We start from the raw sequence: 20,258 nt of genomic DNA, 5'->3' as shown, positions 1-20,258 counted from the left end.
TCGTTTGATAACTATGTAAATTAGCCACTAACGGAGATAGTTACATCGAGCAATTGGAAAGCCAGAGTAAGAGTGCACGTCCAAGTTTGCTCCCACTTATATATATACGTTTTTCATACGCTCGCTTTTTTTACATTTTTACTTAATCCTATTACTAAGTCTATCAATACCAGCTTCCCCAAGCTTGTTAATCCTTTAATCCGCAGCTCATTGTTTGTATCTGATCTCGGTATTTGTGTACATCACAAGTTGAATTTTTATACAAATTATAGTTATCTGTAAATTTTTCCACTTTATCGACCCCTTTTAATTTTGCTTGTTTTTGTCTTTCCATTATTCAATCATATATTTTTTGTCTATTTATCGCAGCATATACTATATTCTCTCGATTTTGACTATGATATATGCATGATGATTTAAATTTAAGACTTAAATCTTTAAATGGCGGGGATCTCATTTCAGATTTGATAGCTAAAATTTTTCTGTAATTAAAAAAAATAATTAAATTCAAATTTATACTTACATTTTACTGTAAATTATTTAAACCTACTTTAAGGAATAATTTTTTCAGCTATTGCTTCTTTTGTAATCCCTTCACATAAATATTTCTACATAAATAACTACGTATAGTGCAATATAAAAACTTGATATTATACCATTTCTCCATAATATACTTATAAAATTGAATATATTACATATTTCAAATAAAATCAAAGTTAATTAACGACAATAAAAATTAAATAACATGATTATTTAATTCCAGCCATTTATTAACACTTCGATATTCGATAGGAAGTTGATGATGCGGTGGTTCAAAAAGTAGTACTAGTTCAAAAAGTCATTGTATACTGTATTGTAACGTGACTGGCTACGAGCTATTCGTTTTAGCCTATAATAATTTGACTACGAGAGAAATCAGCTTTAAGAGGTCAGCAAATGTGCTGACGAAACGTTGCTGAATATAATTAAAATTAAGTGAATTTTCTTCGCTCATTTTTTCCTTTTTTCCATTATTACAAAATTTATCATTTTGCCATACTTTACTCCATTGGCAAGTAGTTCCTTAGTAGTTAGTTGAATCCTTATTGATTTATTAAAAAATCAATATTAATTACCAACTGATAATAACTTCATTTCAGAGCTGTTCACTATTGTAACGTCGGGCCGTTTACTATCAATAAAATTAATTTTTTTTCTCGTGTGCTTTTGCGTGTTCAATACGTAACTTAAATTTTAACTCCGTGAATGAGCAAAGGGAGAGCATTCAGCTGAAGCGGCTGGAGGACACGTGAAAATACCCGTCCCCTTGTCGCGCACTTTCCGGATTTTACTCCGAAAGATCGTAAAGTTTTTTTTGAGTAGGTTTAGATATAGAGTAAAGGAGACGCGGAATTCTGCCTACATCCTGTTACACGATTTCACCCAAAAGTTTTCCACTTTTAGAAGCTAAAACTTTGGCTATATAGAAAAAATTTAATAATTATTTTTGTACAAATGAATTGAGAAAATAACAGCATGATAGGAAAATTTTGCAGCTTCTTGAAACCTCCCACACACTTTTTGATTAGAAACGTAGTTACCGCACAATCATCGAAAATATCCCAAAGCTTTGAAATTATAAGTTAGGAAATTGGATAAATAATCGAAAACAGTTACCTGAATGAACTTTAGTATATCAATTATATAGTCCACAATTAAATAATGCCCCTTTCTCATTCCGTATTATTTAAACAACGAATTTAGTTAATTATTTAAGTTACTAATTGTAAACATGTAGGATTAGAGATTTTCGCGTAAAATATGTTAGATATTAAGAAACTTGCGTTATTATTAAGTATCAATTGTAACAATTTACATAACAAATAAATTAATAATTATAAGAAAATCTGTAATGAAAATAGTACTCGGAGAGCCATCTAACGAGATAGGGCCCATACTCTTGAATGCACGCCCCCAATTCTCACCACGCCCCTGAACCAATTAGGGCCCGAAAACCGAAAGAGAAAAAGAGGGAAAATCTCAGTCAGCCAATTAAAATTTACTGGCATTTCCACTCTTCCTAAATTTTAAGGGACTGAAAGAGGGATTTTCCTCCCAACCACCCCCAGGCTTTAAAAAGGGCGTGCGCAAGCGAAAAACTTGCACTCTTTCGCTCCTCGCAAGGTTCGTTAGTTTTTACCTCATTTTACGAAGTTCGACCAAGTGCCAGGTCCAGACTCTCCAAGTACCAGTCAACTGCATTAAATAAAAGAAAAGTAAGTCTAAACGAATTTTTTTTTACTGCTATCTCTCCTCTTCCTTTCTATTAGAATAGCTAGACCGGAGCTCGAAAAAACAAGTCTTCGAAAAGTATTTCAGCAACGATTGGGATACTTTTCTATAAGACAGTCGCGCCGTTAAAGAAAAATTAAATTCTTTTTATGTTACAATTCCAGCAAGGTCTGTATTGTATTGGGATATTCACATGCAAGTCCTGATTCCATTGGATCCTGGTGTACGATGGAAGACTTGCAGTCCAATTTTATGTTTCTCTCTTTTAACGCGAAACGCGAAATAGAAAAGCTCTGATTCTCCAATTGCTCGTCCCGGCTTAGGCGTACGCACGCAAACCAAATAGAGCACCTGAGATAACGTCCGCCTCAGACGTACCTGAGATAGTGACCCGCACGTCACACTATCTTTCCTATCCTCTCATAATAATAATAATACTCCTTTATACAACTACTGATAAGTGACTCTACAAGGCAATAAACTAGATAACTAACAATATGACTTCTACCGCTTATTTTGAAGATACAATGAAAAATTTGTGGAAAGCTTATCATCAGTCGGAAGATTTAGACATAGATGATTTTATTAAATGGGAAAATCTAGCAATTAATTCTATAATTTTACTAAATAAATTCATGAAACGGCGTAATTTAAGTAGTGCAGTTCGACAACGATGTCAAAATTGTACTTTTTATTTGAATTTTATTGAAGTCAATTTAAGTAAAACTATAAGAGTTGGAGGAAGTATACACTCATTAATAGCTATTCAGAATGAAATTTCAGGAGATGGAGTTATTTGAAGGCCAATTCATTCAGCCTTTGAAAATCGAATTAGTACAGCATGTATAGTTAATCAACATCACTTAGATATAAAAACGTTTCTAGCTGCTGCAAATCAACTCTTACAAATGAAAACATCACAATTTCTTGCTATTCATAATACTTTGAAGATTAATACAGAAATGACAGCACAATTGATCGTAAAAAACGAAGAAGAAAATATTCAAATCGAGTATTTCAATACAGAAAATATTTGCATTTATACAACTACTGCTCTTGATAGATGATTTCAAAATAGCGTTAAAGATATTATACTTAAGTAAATAGAAGAATTTTAAGAAAGAGACTCAGGCTGGTCGTTAAAAATTATTGTTGGTTCACTATTAATATAAATTAGTATAATTCTCTTAAACTATGTTCATATATTCCATTATCTTCAAGCTTAAATAATAAAAAAGCATGTGTTAACGTTAAAAATGAAGACAATGAATGTTTCAAGTGGGTAAAAAGTATTTCTATGCACAGCCAAATTTTCATAATAGTTCCATCTTTCATAAAAATTTAGCAGCTAGTCATTTATCCTGAACAACTACACTCCTCGCAAAAATTAAGGGAACAAAAAAATTTGTCAAATTTTTGGCTGGTTTTCAACAGGCGGTATTTCAGTGAGAAATGGTCGTACAGGAAATAAAAAAATTTTTTTTTACTTTTGAACAAAAATGTTTGTGTTTTCCATTTTTTTCAAAATTAATCGTAAACAGACATAAAATTGTATAAACAGACAAAAAAAAATGGAATTTTTTGATTTTTAAAAACTTTGCTTCAAGTTAAGGAACAAAAACCTTGTTCCTTTAATTTTTTATAAATTTTGATCAATTGGTCCGGAAAAACCGCTGCACCGATCACTCCAAAAATTTAGGGGGTTCTTTGGGGGACATTAGACTGTAAAATTTCTCTTTAACCGTACCTTTTCCGCCCATATTACTGAAGATACAGTCAAGTAACCAAAAAAGGGGAAAATGTCACTTTTTTCACTTTTTTCAATTCAATGTTAGAGATGGAAAAAAATTTTTCTCTTTACTAACGTTTGACTGTATTTCATCGGAAATTTTATACAGATGAAATTCGGTGTCCACTCGCTGTGCGACCCGTAGTTCCAGAGATATCGAATTTTGAATGCAAAAGGATCCTTTTGCATTCAAAGTTCGATATCTCGGAGACAAATGATCGTAATTGAGCTCCGCGAGGAGTGTATCAATATTAGAAAATCTATATATGTATATTGGTTTATGTGTACTAGATCTTTCAAAAGCATTAGTTCATGACTTTCATTATGGATATATGAAGCGACCAATTGGTTAAAAATGCAAATTACTGTATGCTAATACGGACTGATGCGCTGGTAGATTTCAATTTATTATTTAATGTAACAAATGTATTTTTATTTCAATAAAGCTTGTACAATAAATTTGCTATATAATATATTGTGGAGAGATAAATGAGTCACAGGTATTTTTAATAAAGCAGGTTTCGACTTCTTCTAATGGAACCACAAGTGGCGATGCTCAAATGGAAGTACCTCACAGGTGAGAGTGAAGGTTGGAGCTCTTACCATTAAAAACAAAACAAAAATTATTTATCATTGCTATGATATTTATTTGAATAGATGTTACTTTACGTAAAATTCTTTATTCTTTTATGTGTATAAAGTCTTACCTATCCACGAATTGTGCGAGTTGTCGAATCTCAACCATTTAACGTATACGTGATTACCATGTTCCCTTAGAACTTTGCAATGGGATAAACATCAGGATATATACTTTTTATTTCAGACCACCCGTACACCTCTTTTAAAATCTGAAATACGTGTTTGTGTGAAAAATTGTTCAAATGAAAGTTGCTAGTCTCTGAGAGGTACATATTGTGGTGTCCTTGATTGTCCTTGATGGTCAGTTATAAGCTCATTTCAAGGTCAACTTTGTTTTCTTAATTAGGAACTCCTATTTTTGACACCAAATTTTGAAAGAGCGGAAAATTCTACGTTCAGATGACCTATTACATGTGGGGTCCGGAAGACTTGATTAATTCGAAATTCAGTTCCTTTAAACAACTACCTACCTAGTAATGGATGATTTAGAGACTGATTGTTTATGTGTTTTGCGTGAAAAATATAATTGTTCTCCACTTTTTTATTTTAGATATGTAGATGACACAATTTTATGTATAAAAAAGGAAGAGTTACAATTGGTTTTGAACATTTTTAATAATTATAATAGTCATTTAAATTTCACACATGAAATCCAACTTAATAATAGCATAACTTTGTTAGACATTTTGTTAATAATTAAGAACAGTAAAATTATTACTAATTGGTACCAAAAACCGACTTGTTCGGGTAGAATTTTGAATTTTTATTCGAACCACACAACTCAGCAAAAAATAAATATTGTATACAATTTAATTGACAGAGCTTTATTATTTTCTGATGCAACCTTTCATGAAAATAATATAAAAATTGTTAAGAATATTTAAAAAAATAATGATTACCCGGAAAAATTTGTCAATACATGTATATTTGATCGCATTCGTAAACATAGATTTTCCAATAGTATGACTGCTCATGATAATAGAAAAAATACGAATATTAAAGCGATGGTTTTACCGTTGCCTTTTCCAAAAAATTTTTTTACTTATGTAACTATGGTTTAAGAAAATTTAATATTTGCTGCATACCACTAATTAACCATAAGCTGGACAATATAATAAGACTAGGTAAAGATGCTACAGATAAGTGGTATGAGACAAATATAGTATATAAATTTTGTTGTGACAGTTGCCCGTCTGTATATATTGGTCAAACTAAGAGAAGCTTAAGGAAACGCATAGATGAGCATAGTAAGACACCTATAGATAAATCTCTTCCTATTCCGATGCATTTGAAAAATTATCCTACTCATTCGTTTAACTGGGACAACACAACAATTTTAGATAGAGAGTCTAATTATTGTAAGAGACTAATTTCGGAAATGATATATATTAATTTATTTAATAACACTATAAATAGACAGGAGGACACTAGTTTATTAAGTAAACAATATAAAGGTTTATTTGACGTTTTATCTGATTGATTTCACAGTTTTACAGTTATAGTTTGGTAGAATGTATTTGTAAATTTGTTTTGATATGCATTGATGCTGACTGTACCGGTTTTTTCCGGCATATGAGAGGGGATACATTTAATTGTATATCTATATGTGATTTGCTTTGATATAAAAGGCAATAGACACCGGTCGGCTTGCATTATTTCATAGTTGTTGTTTGAGATGAATTTTAAGTATTTATATGATTGAAAGTTAGAAGATGAGTTTAATATTGTATTTTTGGTTTTACTGTAATGGTTAATTTGATTGTGATTAGTGAATTGAGGTAAATGTTCGTTAGCGTGACTTTTATTTATTCTATATGTTATTGTAACCATTTTTTCATTTGTTTTTAATAAAGATCTGATGAGGTTGGGGATATCTACCAACGAAACACACGTGTGTAACCTGAGATGATTGTTTGATTATTAATTTTTGACAACGGGTTGGCTCTCAAAATTGGATTTAAAAATTTTGTTCAACTACCTACCTGATTTTAGATACGTAGATATCATATCATTTCACTTACAATTTCATTTACATTCACAATATTTTAATATTACTTAAACTTAGAACACTTATAGATACCATCAATCTTGACAAAATTCCAGAGCAATACTAAAACCAGCCATACGCTTTTTTGCATATTTTAAGCCACACTGATTCCGAGGTAGAAAATGACTTTTTCGAAAACCTCTTTCAAACATTTTTTCTTAATTTATCAATATAGAATCCGTGTTAACGAATACCATGTCCCATCTAAATAATCGGTTCAGTCAAAATAACCTACTCAAAAGTACGAGTATCATTGAAAAGTTTTTGTTCAAAAAATCTAACATGACTCCGAAATGACCTTGAGAAATATTACCGTAAAGATAATAATTTTCAAGCCATTTAGACGGAAAAACTAAGAAAAAAAACTAAATTGAACCTTGTGGAGTAACCTTAGGGAATAACCCAGGGGTCTCCCGGATCATATGTTTAATAGGCCACCTAAAGGTAGTATTTCCCGCTCTTTCCAAATCCGGTGTAGAAAATAGTGGTTTCTATTATAAAAAGCAAAGTTGACCTTGTAATGACCTTGATATAACCTTGAAGGTCGAAGCCAAGGTCACCAGAAGATGCCCTTCTCACAGTCTGGTAACTTTCCTCTGTAACATTTTTCGCTAAACCTTACCGCTGCCAGGTCATTTAGATGAAAAAATTAAGAAAAAAAAGATTGAAGTTTGCATGACCTTGGGGGTGAACTTGAGATTCCAAATGTAATAGATCATCTGAACGTAGAATTTCCCACTCTTTCCAAATTCGGTGTTAAAAATAGGGGTTTCTATTTAATAAAACAAAGTTGACCTTGAAACTGACCTTCAAGGTCAAACTCAAGGTCACCGCAATATGTGTTTCTTAGAGTCTAGCAACTTTCATTTGAAGCATTTTTCACGCAAACACGTATTTCAGATTTTAAAAGGGGTCTACGGGTGATCTGAAACACCCGGTATAGCTTTCTGTAGTTCTAGCTCGTAATACCCTCCACCAATTGGATTACCTTTGTAATCGCTTAAATGATAAGTGACAGGCTTTGTCTTCGCAACTCGTTCAACAGTAAAAATCTCCGATAATTACTTAGGAATGTATCTTTTTTCGAAAACGTGTTTAGACTTGCTCATACGTACTTTATCGTCGACTGGAAATTTAAGGCTCTTGATGAAAAGACGTTGGTCGTAAGAGAATCTTCTTCACACTTGTATTTAATTCTCTTTAGTCACGTCCTTAGGCTTCATATCTATTGTATAATGTTTTCGATTATTGTAAGATTTCAATAAATCAGTTAGATTGTCGATCCATTTGTAATTTTCTTATAGGTTGAATTGTTTCCACATAATATTTTTTAGCGTGCGATTGAAAACGTTCACAAATAGATGCCTTAGGATTGCTATAGCTCGAATATAGATTTATTTTATATTTTGTCATTAGATTTTGAAAATTCGATTTGTAGAATACTTTGCCACGGTCCACATGGAGATTTTTAGGAATGCGTTCTTTTTTTAATATAGACTCCATTGCACTAGCAACATCTGCTGTTTATTCAGATATTATTTTTTTGTGAAGTTCATTACATTGTACCAAGAGACGATCTAATACACGGTTTACTATTGCAACCTTCTTCTCAAATTTCTGTTGTATTTGAGTAACTTTTTCTTTAATATTTCTAACCTGCGCTTCAATTAACCGAGATATGAAGTCTAATTTTACTGCGTCTTCAGCTTGCAGAGGCTGATAAATATTGAATTGATATATATCAATACAGATCCTTTTGCGTCTGCAATTAAGTGACCATCTACAGTGATTTTATACCTTATACCGGAAGGACCGCGAGAATTCTTTTCTTTGTTCAATGTACATCCAAATACATCAACGCTCTTGTTAATATTGATAGATCGTTCAAGCTCTCCTAATATATATATCTTGCTTCACATAATTTTTCAATGATTGAGTGAATTTCATTCATATGACTAGGATTACCAGCTGCTTGTTCGACTATAAGTTAACTTAGTCGATCAACAAGCTCGTTTGCATCATCCCAATATATATATAATCAAATAATGTCCCTTTTCTTGCTATTCTAAAATGACGTAAAAGACCTCTTCCATCAATAGTCGATTTACGTTTCTTAACCCTACCCCTCAAAGATAAATTTGGACCAGTGTACTCCTTGAATTTGTTTGCGTGCTTATTTCGATATTCTCTATTTGCTTCAAATCTCTTACGACGAACATTAATGATTTCAAGAATTTTTATATAATTTTCAATATGCGATAAGCTGATTAATTTGAAATCGGGTTCTTTATGAAAGAGAAGTTTTATTAAATCAGACGTCTTGCTGTATGCTTTATCATTCAGAGTTACATTATCGTTTTCAAAGTAAATTGGAGAATTGCCTATGACATGTATTTTCTTACAGGCGGACACCAAATGTCTTGTCTGAATTACTTTTTTGCTGAGGTTCATGCAATAGTCGAACATAGTTTCCTACAATCAAATCATCCAATAGCTGTTGTCTGTTCTGTAGTTACATTTGAGCTAATTTTGTTTAAATTTATACCAGTTGTATCAAGTGATGATTCAGCATTCTTACCAAATTCGTCATTATCTTCATAAATAGAAATAGCGGATTTAAATGTAGTATCAAGCGGTTGCAATGTAGAAATTAATTCAATAGCACTACTATTGAAATATTGATATTTATAGGGAGGGTCACCTATTACTTTTGACTCAATAACTTTATCAAACGCAATTTTCTTTTCCTTTTTCGTTACCTGTTCAGTACTAATAGTAGTAACATTACTTTTATTAGTAGCTAGCTCTACGAATTTTTTGAATGGATCAACCATAGGTTTAAAGTTTCATGCAATGTCTTTTCTAAATCAGCTTTGCCAACTAATAAATATTAACAATTTATTAATTGATACTTGCGTCTGATGGCATCATGAGCCTTCGATAATTGCTTGAGCACCATCTTTTCTCTTTTAAAGTCAGCCATGTTGACGCTCGTAATTTCTAAAGTTAAATAATCTTCATCTGCTCACTCCGCTATATTTATAGCAAAAGAATCAAATCCCTTTCTATAGCGTTCACGATTTATTGATCTGTTTCTATCGATAACCAAAAATCAATGATAGTCGTCTCTCCAACATTATGAAGAAATTTCTACAAACTTTTCAAAAGACATATCCAAGTTAACGTCATCATTGTAAATGTGTTTAATATTCATGTCATCTTGTCGAAACAAAACTAGTAAATTCACATTATCTCGAATGAAATACTTCGGAATGCGAGCGTATGATTGACAGAGATAGAAAATATCTACTTTTATATTTCTTCGCATACAGAAGAATGCTCTTATGTTATCTTGCTTCTTTGTGGCTATATCGTCAAAAATCATGACAAAATTCGGCCGTGTTTTATCTGGTGAAACAGCTGTCTCATATTCACTGAATGCATGATACTCTATACCATTAATAGTTTCTAATGAATCTTTCAAAAATTTATACTTGGGTTGATTAAGGGGTTTTGAGTAGATAAATACCTTTTCAAATCTAAAATCATTAGGATAAGTGATTAATGTTAATAAACAATTAATTTTTCGGTAGTTAGTAGGTCTATAGAACACGGTACGTATACTGTTAGGCAATAGATCGCCATGTTTTTTTTCTTGTATTTCCATCTCTGCCACCCCATCGAATTTATGACTTCGAGCTTAAGAGGCTGATCTTAGAAATCCATGTTGTTTACTCGTCACTGATACATCGAAGAATAGGGTGTGAAAAGACTGCTTATATATCTTTTATTTTATTAACATGTTGTCTTTCGAAGAAGTATGATCATGTACTGTAAAAAATCTGGATATCAGTATTGTGGTCCTGATACTAAATTGAACAAATGATTCGTGGATGGAGATCCTGGTAAAAATCTACTAGACGCTGCTTGTAGAGAACACGATATCTCTTATTTGCAAAATCGAAAGGATATTGCGACAAGAAATAAAGCTGACGAAATTCTAGCTAAAAAAGCTTGAGAAAGAGTGCTATCTAAAGATAGTAGCTTTGGTGATAAACAGCTGCCTTTATCGTAGCCAACATCATAAAAGTTAAAAGTAAGCTTGATATCAGTGTTGATATGATGAAAGGTAAAAAAAAAGGAGGCAGAGGATTCAAAAAACGCCAACCATAAGAGAAATGTAGAAAAAGCAAATAACCATCAGTTACATTGAATAAAATTATTAAGGCGACCTTTAAAAGTAGTGTGCCTAACTGTCGATCTCTTGTAGTCATTCGTTCGCCTATAAAAGGAGTCAAAGAAGCTGTGAAAAAGGCCGGCAGTAGAAATAAAATAAATATACTATATATTTTACCTATTCCCAGTAAAGTTGGTAGAGCGCTTTCTTTTTAATTCCATTATTTGCGGCGTTAAGCGCTACTGTAGCTCTAGAATTTTTTCCCTCTATAAAAAAGAGAACCGAAAAAAGTGATTCCAGTTTATTCGTGATCTGATTGGCTGACAGTAGTCACGTGGAATATGACATAGCGTAGTCGGTAGTAGTAGTGACAGGCGTTTGAATATATTGCAGCTAACGTCAATGTAGTTAATGCGGATGTGTGCATTGTGTCTCATTTTATTGCCGGCTGTTTATAACTTCTATCCAGATTTATAATCAACATCTGCAGTTCAAGGTAATTATAAAAATATTGCACTAATTTAGAATATTTGCTAAAATGTTTTTATTAAAAGATTTTCTGTATTAGAAATTTTATCGTTTCTGTATTAGAAATTTTATCGACTTAAAAAAAAGGTTATGTTATTACGACCACGTGTTTCAAATTTTTAACTGAAAAAAATAAAAGTTTAAGTGTCACGACCACATGCTTTTTTACTTTTAATAATTTTCAAATGAGATTTTCATTATAGTTTTTTATTTGCAGATGGACAGTGAGAAAGAATACGTTTTATCTGACAATGAGCTGTTTGATGACCTTATTGACAAAGATAAGACAACGTAAGAGGCTAATTTTAATTTGTATCTAATCAATCAATTTCTTTATATTTCTTTTTATTTTTTGTTTCTATTTTTATAGTGAAATCGTTGGCTACGTCATCGAAACTCAAGCTCCAAGGGACGTGTATCAAACAAAACAATTTAGATTGTTTAAATTTGTCCTCACAAATGGAGAAAAAAAAATTTCATGCTGTGTTTGGAATGATGAAATTCCAAAATACGAAAATGAAGTACAACATCATCGTGTAAGTATCTATTAGTATGCAATTTTAGTATTTCAATTTTTTAATCTTTTTTTTATTTTACAGGTTTTGCATATTACAGGGGGATTGACCAAACATGTAAAGTCAAATTACATTAAGTTGAATGAAGGTTTCGTTCCATTTGAAATTACCATTGTGGCCAGCACCGATGTGGAGTATATGGGCTACCATAACGACAATCCAAGCAGAGTACAAAATGGTCCAGTAGCACCCATTCCCATCACTTTTGAAACGGCGAGAGAGCACAAAAAAGCCTTAGTTGGTATGTGATCAGACTTTCTTTTATTATATACAATAAATTATCTAATTTTAATATTCTATTTCAGTCATCACAGGCTTTTTAAAACAAACTTTCCGTATTGTTAGAAGCCGATATGGCGATATGAGTTTTGGAACTGGTGCCTTATGTGACGGAACTTACAAAATTAATTTGATTATTTCAAATTTTGCGGAAAGCGATATAGCACTTGGTGAAAATATTACTGTCACTGGGGAAATAACTGAAGAAGGTATGTTCAATATATATATATATATATATATATAAAGTATAATATTATTAAAATTTCAAAATCGTTTTTTCAGGTGGACTAACTATGATTACTTGCTGGGACATGACATGCATTGAGCGAAATAATAATGTGGATAACATGCCACTTGCTCAATTGAGCAAAGCAACCAAAATCCCAAAGCGAAGAGCTGAGTAGGCACATTTTTTTTTTAAATAGTAACTTTTGATAGTCGATTGCTTTCTTTGTCATTTGAAGAAATTATTTTCATTCCTTATGGCTATTCATTATGTTTTTTAACCTCAGTCGACTCTTTAATTTTTTTTTTAATGTTTCTTTTAAAAAAAAGTACAAGGGGAAATTGGAGATAAAAATTGCTTAAACTGGTGTTTAGCAAGCAATTTAGTTTGCCAAATTTAACCATTATTACTAAGTATACAATTTTCCATGATCAGAACAGAGTTTCTTACAAAAAAGTTTAAGTTTTCAATTTTTTAAAATTTCAGTTTTCAAAATTAATAAAATATATAAACTCTATTATGTGCATGTTTGTACGTTACATCTTTTGTGACAGTCTGATTATAAAATCATATATTTTTAAGTGACAAGCTGTAAACATTTGTGATTTGCTAGTATTAATCGACCATTTCATTCCATGTTTGGTAATCGACTGTGACTCTCTAAATAAGATATTATGGATATGTAATGTACATAAATATTTTTATAATTTTCCAATGGTATTAGGTTTACATATTAAGATATGTACTACTTGAATAAGAGACTTTTTTTAGGTATTAAAATTAAGATTACATTCACACTAAACGTGAGCCACCAGTATGTAATTGTGACAGTAATATCTTATTGTAGTTAGCGTTCTTTACTCTTACATTATTTTTAAAAAGAAAGATGATTAAGACTGATTAATTGCATTAATTTATTAATAAATAAATATAGCAAGAGCTTTCTATTGAAAAAATGTTTCCTTTGCTAACATATATATGGTAAGGCCTCTGAACATAAAGATATGATTATTATTGTGGTGAATAAGTGCTCTTATATATGTAATAAGTTTGTAATACGCACATTGATATTTCATAAGGTACTAGATAATGTTTAGACTCGAATGTTAATTTGATTTTTCAAATATTTAAACTGCGTTGAGTGTTGTAAAACGTTATAAATATTGTAGTCCGATTTCAAGTGTTATCCTGTACAATGTGCACTTCATATACATGTGAAACTATACATACTTTCAGTTATGCTCGATAAAAAGCACTCATACTCAAATTGTAAGGAAAAATATTTGTGTTTAATTGTCATCTAATGTAAACTACGTATGATATGTGTAAAATTTAATAAAAATAAAGACTCCTTCCCCTTATGCCAATGAATAAAATTTGTTTGTGAATTGAAATTTGTTTCTTTTATATTTCATTATTATTACCATGCAACTTTTAATGAACCTACTATGAAAATCTACTTTAATCCATGAATATATTTTTACATAAAATAGTTCCTTCCCATTCAAAATTGGATTCTATATAAAAAAAATTAATGTTGGCATTGAATACATTTAGATTAGTGCAGACAATTTATGTGTCAAGCTCATGGGTAAAAAGTATATTGTTACGGTATAGAGAGCGCAGCGTATGCATGACATCACAATACGGCTCTAGCTGGTGAACACGTTTTCATAAAAAATAATTCGAGGACATTGCACATTAGCAGTTATTTACTAAACACTATTTATTTTCACGATTAGTACTATTTGTACAAAAAAGCTGAATAGTGAGTGAGGCAGAAAATAAAGCTTTCACTGTAAGTATTCATAGAATATCAATTTCATTATTATCCGAGGTATTTATAACCTCAATTAATTATTTATTTTATTTAAAGAGTATTGCTTATCGAGTGTTTAGATTTTTTCATAGACAATATTTATTGATGATGATTGATACATGATTTCATTATGAGTAAACACACAAAATAAAAGGATGCTATCACTTTCATTTACAGATATTCCTTTACTTAAACAAGATAAGAAGAGCATAAGCAAGTAAGACGAATAGACGTTTGAATAAATTGTTGGAATTCACAAGGATGACTCGACAATCAAATCTTCTTGATAAGGTACTTTGAAACTATCCTTTTTATTTTTTTTCAATACATCATTTTCTAATAATCAGATTCTCTAAATATTATGAACTTCATTTTATTTTCTCTGTCATACTTTTTTAATGATGAAGTTATAAGTCAACATTGATAAATCTTGATATTAAATTACTCTTTCTTGATTATTCAAGGTGAGTTTCTGGTGAAATTTTGTATTTTTTGTTTCAACACATGTTTAAATATATTTCAATTTCTCAATATACAGTTTCCAAATTTCTTTACTTATTCTGCTTCATTAAAAGGATATTTTAATACCCATTTGATTCCATTAGTACAATTCTGTATATATATGTGTGTGTGTGTGTGTGTGTGTGTGTGTGTGTGTGTGTGTGTGTGTGTGTGTGTGTAATTTGTTTTTGTTAATAAATGTTCCATACGCATACTACTTTCATTTCTTCGAGGGCTCATTTTCGTTGATGAAGGAAGTGTTTCAATGCTTACTTGACATTTTTTACTAAAACCATCCAATCGTAAATTGAAATAAATCATGAAATGTGAAGCAATAAATTAATATTTCACTGATTTTTTCTATTTTAATCATATTTCACAGTTTATTTCAATTTAAGATAGGTTTTAGTAAAAAATGTCAATTAAGCATTGAAACACTTCCTTCATCAAAGAAAATGAGCCCTTGAAGAAATGAAAGTAGTATGCGTATGGAACATTTATTAACAAAAACAAATTACACACACACACACACAGACATATATATATATATATATACAGAATTGTACTAATGGAATCAAATGGGTATTAAAATATCCTTTTAATGGAGCAGAATAAGTAAAGAAATTTGTTTAGGTCATAATATTTATACGTCATAAAATAGTATACGCATTGAATATTTTAAAATTAAGCTTAAGAAAACCCTTATGCTTATAAAATAGACTTTTGACCATTAATAAAATTTTGACAGGTCTCAAACATTCTATTTTTCAAATATATAATATGTTATAAAAATTATGGAAAGCTAGGTACAATTTTACCAGAAACCTACCTTCAGAGTGTAGATGAATAACATAAATCTGGTTATGATCGTAATCTCATAAAAATATTAATATTTCGTTTATCAGCTATGCCTGCCTCATTGTATGAATATAAAAAGTTGTAGAAAGATGTAATATAACCAGATTTGCAAATATTATAAAGTAATATGTTCATAAAATAATAATTATGTTTTTTTACAGGTTGCTGGAAAATAATCAATATTTATTTTACTGAAATACATTTACACATTTTTAAATAAATACCAGACAGTAATTAATTGATAATTTGTTATTTATTATTATTGCCTACTGATCTTTATTAGTATATATTTCAATTCTTAATTATTTATCAATAATATTGTATTGTTTGCCGAAATACAAAAACCAAACCAAAGCCAAACGTAAGCCAAATCCAACTATAAGCCAAACCAAATCCAAGTATAAGCCAAACCATATCCAAACATATGCCAAACCAAATCCAAACGTAAGCCAAACCAAATCCAAACGTATGCCAAACCAAAGCAAAATTAGAAGCCAAACCTAACAATATCGAATACAAAAATAACATTACTAAATTCAATGATTATTAAATATCAATTTAGTTAGAAAAATGAATATTTATAACTAAATTGATATTTCATAATTACGTTAATTGAAAACTTTATATCATACTACTTTCAGCCAATCAGATCACGAATAATCTGAAATCACTTTTATCGGTTCTCTTTTTTATAAACGGGATAAGTTCTGGTGTAATAGAATATTTTTGAACCTTGAAAATATTGGAATAATAGGTTACGTGCTTTAAACACACATTACGATTACAAAAGAGGTAATAACTATCGTTTCCTACTCTGATCAAGTTGATCTATCGTTCATCCGATTAAAATGGGTAGAAAAAAAATAGTACGTACTCTAGACGAAGAAATACTTTATCAAATTCAGAGACGTTCGAGGAAAGCAGAAACGCTGAGACTACGTCGTCAAGTTGCACGTCAGTCTGTACATGATCAACGTCGAAATACTATACTAGGGCAAGATTATTTAGGAAAAATGGATTTTTTATGTATGCATTGTAATGCAAAACACTTTGAGTCGGAAAAAGTTGCAAAGAAAGATTTGTCTTTTAATGATTGTTGTTCCCACGGGGCAGTAGTTTTAGATGATACACCAATTTTTCCTGAAGAACTTTCTTCTTTATTTAATGGCAATCATCAAAATTCAAATAATTTTTTTGAAAACATTCGTTATTATAATAACTCATTATCATTCGCATCGTTTAACGCTAATTTAGTTAACTTCCAATCTCGCCGTCTGGGACCATATTGCTTCAAAATTCATGGATAAATTTATTATCAAATTAACACAGCTTTGTATCCTTGCGAAAATGAAAACCCTGCATATGGACAACTTTTTTTCATCGATCAACGTTGGACATGATAATACGAGAAAATAACATTTTTGCACAATCTTACGCAATGATGAAACAAGAAATAAACGAACAGCGATTAATAATGAATTCTGATAATGAACCTGAATTGCAATTATTATTTTCTTTAAGACCAGGAACTGATAGGCGAAGATTCAATTTTCAGCGAACAAATGAGGTTGCTGCTATTTTCTCAACAACAGCTGATGGTGAAATTCCAGAATCCTATGTAACTATTAGAAACAAAAATACAAAAGTATTACAATGTGTTAGCACTATGGATCCGAACGTGGAACCATGGATATATCCACTTTTTTATCCTTATGGATCACGAGGATGGCACAGAAATTTGGAACGTATTAAGATCAACGATAATGATCCAAGTCGACGAGTAACGCGATTGGCATATACAAAATATAAAATTGCTGCAAAGCCAGATGAATTCAACCCTATTTTATTAGGCCGTCGATTATTTCAGCAATGGGTAGTAGACTCTTATGTTAAAATTGAGAAAGATAGAATTCAGTGGTGCAAAGATCATCAAAATGAAATCAAAGCAGATACGTATCAAGGATTACACGATTATTTACAAAATTCTGCTAATGAAATTGAGGGACAAGTAGGTAAAACTGTTATTTTACCATCAACATTTTTAGGTTCGCCTCGACACATGCAACAAAGTTATCAAGATGCAATGGCCTTAGTCGCTAAAACTGGTAAACCAGACATTTTTCTTACAATGACTTGCAATCCAAGATGGAAAGAAATTCAAGAAAATCTTTTACCGGGACAACAAGCATGTGATAGACCCGATATTGTAGCTCGTGTATTTCATTTGAAAAAAAATCGATTACTTGACGTAGTCATAAAAAATAGTTTTTTTGGAGAAGTAGCATCTTATGTTTACGTTGTAGAATTTCAAAAACGTGGTTTACCACATATGCATTTATTAATAACTTTAAAGCACGCTTATAAAATAACTACACCTGATTTGGTTGATAAATTTATATCAGCTGAACTTCCTGATAAAGAAATTGATCCTATTTTATATGAAACAGTAGTTAAAAACATGACACATGGACCTTGTGGTGACTGGTGTATGGTAGATAATAAATGTTCAAAAAAATTTCCAAAAGATTTTAAAAATGAAACCGTTATGGATGAAAATGGTTATCCTCATTATCAAAGGAGAAATAATGGTGTTACTCACGAACTGCCTAATGGCCATGTAATTGATAACCGATGGGTTGTACCACATTGCCGTAAATTATTGGAAATGTTTGATTGTCACATTAATGTAGAAATTGTTTCAAGTGTACGAGCTGTTAAATATTTATATAAATATATTTACAAAGGTCACGATGCAGCTACTGTGACTATTGGAAATGAAAATCTATCTGGAAATTACATCAATCATGACGAAGTTAAGGACTTCATAGAAACTCGATATGTAGGACCCGTTGAAGCATGTTATCGGATTCTTAGTAAACCATTGCAAGATAAAAGTCACTCTATTGAACGATTACCAGTTCATTTGCCAAATCAGCAGTGCGTTATAATTTCCAATAATGCAAATAACTTTGCAGGAAATCTCAGTCGAGCAAGTAGTAAGTTACTTGATTATTTCAAATTAAATATTGAAAATGAAATGGCACGTCAGTATTTATATAGCGATATTCCATCATTTTTTACTTACAAAAAACAAAAAATTAACGGCATTATGGTAAGCAAATGGTCAACACGTAAAAAACATTTCAAATGCATCGGACGAATGTATTCGGTGAGTCCAACACAGCCAGAGTTATTTCACTTACGATTATTATTACTACATGTAAGAGGAGCTACAAGCTTTGAATCATTAAAAACAATTAATGGTATTGTATAGCCATCATTTACCGCAGCTTGCCTAGAATTAGGACTGATAGAAGACGACCAAGAATGGGCTAAAGCAATGGAAGAAGCAATAATATGGATGATGCCACGCAGGCTTCGACAATAATTTGTTCGAATTCTAATACACTGCCAACCAATACATCCAGAACAATTATGGGATAAATTTAAAGACGCATTATCGGAAGATTTCTCACGAAATTTCGATATTGTTATAAGTCATCAAATGGCATACGCTGAAATAAATAATTTGCTGAATTATGAAGGTAAGAGTTTGTCTGACTATCCATCTATGGATCAAAGAATAGTCACTCATTTAACATTAGAAAACAATGATGAATTATTGCACATAAATTTTGCAGAAGTTGGTGAACGACAATACCAGTTGTTGAATGAACAACAAAAACAAATTGTTGATGTTATTGTGGATAGAGCAGCTGGTACTAATAATAACGTCAATAATTGTATATATATTAATGGCCCAGGAGGATCTGGAAAAACATTTATCTATACAACCGTTTATAATTTATTGTGTTCAAAAAACATTGAAGTATCTTCAATGGCCTTCACGGGTATTGCTGCAGTATTACTTCCAAAAGGAAAAACAGTGCACAAGACATTCGGACTTCCTGTACCTATGTTTAGTGATTCATCGTCAAGTATTACAGCACAGTCTAAAGAAGGTATTCTTCTAAAAAAACACAAGTTTTCATTTGGGATGAAGCGCCAATGGCTCCAAGATATGCATTAGAAATAGTGAACAGAACACTTCAAACTATTATGAACAATACTTTGCCTTTTGGTGGTAAAGTTATGGTTCTAGGAGGCGATTTCAGACAACTTTTACCGATTAGAATCAATGGAACTAGAACGGAAACATTAAACCTTTCCATTAAATATAGTGAATTATGGAAATATTTTATCAAATATAATCTCACCGTTAATATGAGAGTATTACCTGACGAAGTCGATTTTGCAAAATTTTTAATATTAGTTGGTGATGGTACTCTCAATGATCAATGTGACAATTTAACTTTACCTGATCACTGTATTCTGAGCAAGAATGATGATGTCGTCCGGAGTGTATTTCATAAACTAATCATAGAAAAAAATTATGATGCAATGAGTAAATGTGCAATTTTATCTGCTAGAAACGTTGATGTAGATGAATTGAACAAATTAATTACTGATTTACTAGATATAACTACAGAACATATCTATACTGCAATTGATAGTACTGATAATTGCGACAATGGTGAATTTCAAGAAA

The 20,258-nt window shown here is 31.1% G+C and overlaps 1 protein-coding gene and 1 long non-coding RNA gene across 2 annotated transcripts; both read left to right on the top strand.

Moving 5' to 3' along the window:
- The first annotated feature begins 11,320 nt into the window (after nt 1-11,320).
- On the top strand, nt 11,321-11,858 carry LOC131675477 (uncharacterized). The gene is made up of 3 exons (XR_009303054.1): nt 11,321-11,419; nt 11,669-11,742; nt 11,822-11,858. It is a non-coding gene; the product is annotated as an uncharacterized LOC131675477 (long non-coding RNA).
- Nucleotide 11,859: 1 nt separating this feature from the next.
- On the top strand, nt 11,860-12,734 carry LOC131675472 (uncharacterized). Its single transcript, XM_058954463.1, has 4 exons — nt 11,860-11,987; nt 12,051-12,267; nt 12,332-12,514; nt 12,588-12,734. The coding sequence occupies exons 2-4, from the start codon at nt 12,165-12,167 to the stop codon at nt 12,707-12,709; spliced, it is 408 nt and encodes a 135-aa protein (XP_058810446.1). The 5' UTR covers nt 11,860-11,987; nt 12,051-12,164; the 3' UTR covers nt 12,710-12,734.
- The last annotated feature ends 7,524 nt before the right edge of the window (nt 12,735-20,258 follow it).

The sequence above is a fragment of the Phymastichus coffea genome, unplaced genomic scaffold (genome assembly GCF_024137745.1).
Source record: "Phymastichus coffea isolate CEN01 unplaced genomic scaffold, Cenicafe_Pcof_1.1 PCOF00001, whole genome shotgun sequence".
NCBI lineage: Eukaryota > Metazoa > Arthropoda > Insecta > Hymenoptera > Eulophidae > Phymastichus > Phymastichus coffea.
This window is presented reverse-complemented; position numbering and strand designations above follow the sequence as displayed.

What these genes read in the sequence shown, in the direction of transcription:
- LOC131675472 (XM_058954463.1), top strand. Translation starts at nt 12,165, where the DNA reads ATGGGCTACCATAACGACAATCCAAGCAGAGTACAAAATGGTCCAGTA. An exon ending in GCACAAAAAAGCCTTAGTTG is followed by an intron (nt 12,268 to 12,331) that starts GTATGTGATCAG and finishes ATTCTATTTCAG; the next exon opens with TCATCACAGGCTTTTTAAAA. An exon ending in TGGGGAAATAACTGAAGAAG is followed by an intron (nt 12,515 to 12,587) that starts GTATGTTCAATA and finishes TCGTTTTTTCAG; the next exon opens with GTGGACTAACTATGATTACT.